The sequence below is a fragment of the Colobus angolensis genome, unplaced genomic scaffold (genome assembly GCF_000951035.1).
Source record: "Colobus angolensis palliatus isolate OR3802 unplaced genomic scaffold, Cang.pa_1.0 Scaffold101, whole genome shotgun sequence".
NCBI classification, from domain to species: domain Eukaryota; kingdom Metazoa; phylum Chordata; class Mammalia; order Primates; family Cercopithecidae; genus Colobus; species Colobus angolensis.
This window is the reverse complement of record NW_012111031.1, coordinates 126,870-130,901: the sequence shown is the minus strand read 5'-3', so window position 1 is coordinate 130,901 and position 4,032 is coordinate 126,870. Positions and strand designations below refer to the sequence as shown.

The window sequence follows — 4,032 nt, the reverse complement described above, 5'->3', positions numbered from 1 at the left end:
CCCAGGTTTACGCCATTCTCCTGCCTCAGCCTCCCAAGTAGCTGGGACTACAGGCGCCTGCCACTTCGCCCGGCTAGTTTTTTGTATTTTTTAGTAGTGACGGGGTTTCACCATGTTAGCCAGGATGGTCTCGATCTCCTGACCTCGTGATTCTCCCATCTCGGCCTCCCAAAGTGCTGGGATTACAGGCTTGAGCCACCGTGCCCGGCCTAGCAGTGACTCTTAAATGGGTATCTTCAGGCTTCACTTTTCCTCTCCTCTGAGCTCCAGACTCACATATCCAACTACCTACTTAGCATCATCTTCATCTTAATATTCACTTCACAAATTCACACTGAGCACTCCCTAGGGGCCAGACAACCTCAAAATGGGTTAGCACAGTGGACATGACCAGAAAGGTGTCTGCTGACATGGAGCTTACATTTTACTGCAGTAGGATAGGTAATAAATGAATTAATAAATGACATAATTTCAGAAAGTGTTAAGTGCTATCAAGGGAACAAAATAGGATAACAGGACGGAAAATGAGTAAGGAGTGAGAGTAACACAGGCAAAGCTTATCTGACAATTGATTTAAGCCCTGGAATGATATTGGACCTGGGCATATGCTGGTCTAGGGAGAGCATTTTCCATGCAGAGGGAACAGTGGGGTAAAGGCTCCAGAGCGGGTATGTAAACTCTCACAACCTCTCTAACTCAATGTCCAAATGGAACTTGAGTGCCCTCCACCCCTCCCCAGCAGAGGGCACTGAAATCCTATGCTTTCAGCCAAGACAGAGTATCAGAAACCGGATTTAATTCCTCACCTGAAACAACCAAAGAGCCAGATCAAATATATACTTGATAAATGGTTTTTAATACATTAGACATCCAGCAATGAAAGACAGTAATCCCTGAGAAACAGAAAACCAACGAGACAAGCCCTGCAATTGCCTCAGCCTCCTGTCTTGAGAGTGTTTGCAGGCCATGGTGTGGGGATGGGGAACTGAAGAGGTGCGGGGATGGGGAACTAAAGATGAGTGTGGCCAACTCCCTGAGTTGATAAGACAAGGCTTGGGGGTATTAAGGTGCAACAGTCTGAAAGGCAAAGACCCAAAGAGGAGAGAGCTGCATAAAGAGAACTGAAACACTCATACAGTGTCAAGGGGAGTATAACACAGTGCGACCATTCTGGAACACCATTTGGTAGTTCTTTGAAAGTTAAATATACACCTACTATATGATCCATCCATCCCAGTTCAATGTATTTACCCTAAAGAAAGAAAATAAGGCATATGACCACATAAAGATTTGTACATGATAGCCAGGCACGGTGGCTCACGCCTGTAATCCCAGCACTTTGGGAGGCTCAGGTGGGTGGATCACCTCAGGTCGGGAGTTCGAGACCAGCCTGACCAACATGGTGAAACCCCGTCTCTACTAAAAATACAAAATTAGCTGGACGTGGTGGTGCATGCCTGTAGTCTCAGCTACTTGGGAGGTTGAGTCAGAAGAATCACTTGAACCCAGGAGGCGGAGGTTGCGGTGAACTGAGATCGCACCATTGCACTCCAGCCTGGGCAACAAGGGCGAAGCTTGTCTCAAAAAAAAGAAAAAGATTTATATATGAATGTTCCTAGCAGCTTTATTTATAACAGCCAAAAGCTGGAGACAATCCAAATATCCATCTACAGTGAATGGATCAATACATTTTGATATATTCATACAATAGAATATACTCGGCAATAAAGAATGAACTATTAATATGTGCAACATGGATAAATCTCAACATTATTATGTGAATGAAAGTAGCCAGAAAAAAGAGTACATACAGCACGACTCCATTTATGTAATCCAAACAAATCTAGAAAATGCAAACCAACCTACAGCGACAGAAAGCAGATCTGTGGTTGCATGGGGATGAGATGGGAGGAGAGGCAGGGAGAATGAGAGAGAGGAGTTTACAAAAGGGCACAACAAACTTTTGTAGGTGATGGCTACGCTCACTATATTGATTGTGGTGATGGTTTAATGGGTGTGTATGTCAATCATATAAAGCAAATATATTAAATATGTGTGGTTTATTATGATCAATTATATCTCAATAAAACTTTTTTAAAAGAGATGGGGGACTCAAGTCCTAATCTGTGGCAGTACATTGGAGTAGTGAGCAAGAGACTGCACACCAGCCTGGAGTTCCTGCCTCAAGATCCCAGACCCCATGGCTGCACAGTTATCAGTCTTCACAGGGCCAAGAGGGCCTTTCAGATGACATGACCCTGGAGGGCTTGACAGCAGACTAACATTGAATGTCCCACCCACTGGTGTAAACTGGGGTTGGAATCTGAGATCGTTGTATTTTAAGGAAAGTAAAGTAATGGGGCACTTATTATACAATTGAGACAACCAGACTATCCAAGCATATCAGACAATCAACTTCACAAGTATAAGTAAGATACGTAAGTCAGAGTCCTGATTTCAGACTTCATACTATTGCAAGGCAGAAAAACACCCTTCCCAAGGTTGCAGGGCAAATAGCTAATAATGCTTCAAACTGACACAGGCTGGTATATGAGGTATTTGGAAATGCTGTGGACATAGAGATGAGGCAGTTATTAATTCTAAGGGAGAAAGAGAAAAAAGCTGTGCTAGAAACTTCACCAGGAGGTCTGATACGATGTGTTGTGCAAGAAAAGAAGAGAGGGAAAGGAAATTTCATAGAGGAACGAGCATTTTACAAAGGCCTGGAGGTTAAAAGGAAGATGTCTTTTTAAATAAGTAGGGCTTTAAAAAGCAATTTGAAAAGTTTAGAGCTTTGGGTATGTTTGGGGGAAATGTGAGCAATGATGCCGGAACATTCTGTTAGGAACAATTCACAAAGGTCTAGCATGCCATGCTAAGGAAAATGGCAGTCGCCATTGATTGTCGTGTAGAGAAATAATGTGTTCAAATCAGTATTTTGGAAAGATAACTCTACAAGTAGAGACTTTTAAAAAGTGTCTTATTATATAGCTGCATATTTCCTTCAAAAAAGATAATTAAAACCTAAATTCAAAAATTAGACAAATTAAGTGATGATTATTTCCTTTACAAAAGTTTGCAAAGGGATCTGCTGCTGGATTGTTCTGGATGACAGCCGTCAGGAAATACCAGATGCCTTTTTGTTTGTTTGTTTTAGAGATGGAGTCTTGCTATATTACCCAGGCTGGTCTCAAACTCCTCAGCCTCCCAAATAGCTGGAACTACAGTCTCGTGCCACCATTCCTGTCTTTCAGATGGCTTTTTTGTTTGAAGATATTGATTAGAATGCTGACAGAACTAAGGAATGGACACTTTATTATACATATTTGTAGTAAAAGTTCTGTAATCTTCTTATAAAAATATCTAAAAAGTAGAGAGAGGATATTCACCCCTACTCACACCAATCCAGATACCATCAATTACCACCATTGGCATTTTGGTGTGTTTTCTTTCAAAGTTATTCCTCTTGCATAAAATATACAAAATTTCATTCACCCAATTCCTGATATAAACTTTTTGAGGGAAGGTACCATCATTTATTTGTGTTCTTCCAGTGGTTTATTTTTAATTACCTGACTTTAAAAAACTTTAAGGCACTGGATTTGCTCTAACCAGGTTACAAACAAGTGAGAGAAAAACACGTCTGTAACATCTGAGCCGCGTTTCCATGGAACTTGACTGCGCCTCTACTGGCACCTTTGAATGACAAGTTTATAATACCTTGAGGATTTTCCGTTTCTAGTTGACTCTGGACCAAGTTCTAACAATAAATATAATTTAAAACACAGAGAATTACTCTAATTATAAAGATAATAAAAATTAGGCTGGGCGAGGTGGCTCACACCTGTAATCCCAGCACTTTGGGAGGCCGAGGAGGGTGGATCACTCGAGGTCAGGAGTTCAAGACCAGCCTGGCCAACATGGCAAGACCCTGTCTCTACTAAAATACAAAAAGTAGCTGGGTGTGATGGCAGGAGCCTGTAATCCCAGCTACTTGGGAGGCTGAGGCAGGAGAATTGCTTGAACCCGGGA

General features: G+C 41.9%; 1 protein-coding gene across 1 annotated transcript in view; it reads right to left on the bottom strand.

The window, feature by feature from the left end:
- LOC105510597 (serine/threonine-protein kinase Nek5) overlaps positions 1-4,032 on the bottom strand; it is a 64,256-nt gene that overhangs the window by 10,271 nt on the left and 49,953 nt on the right. Inside the window, exon 16 of the mRNA XM_011940479.1 lies at positions 1,506-1,559. Within this exon, the coding sequence (XP_011795869.1) occupies positions 1,506-1,559 (54 nt within the window). The remainder of the gene's footprint in view (positions 1-1,505; positions 1,560-4,032) is intronic.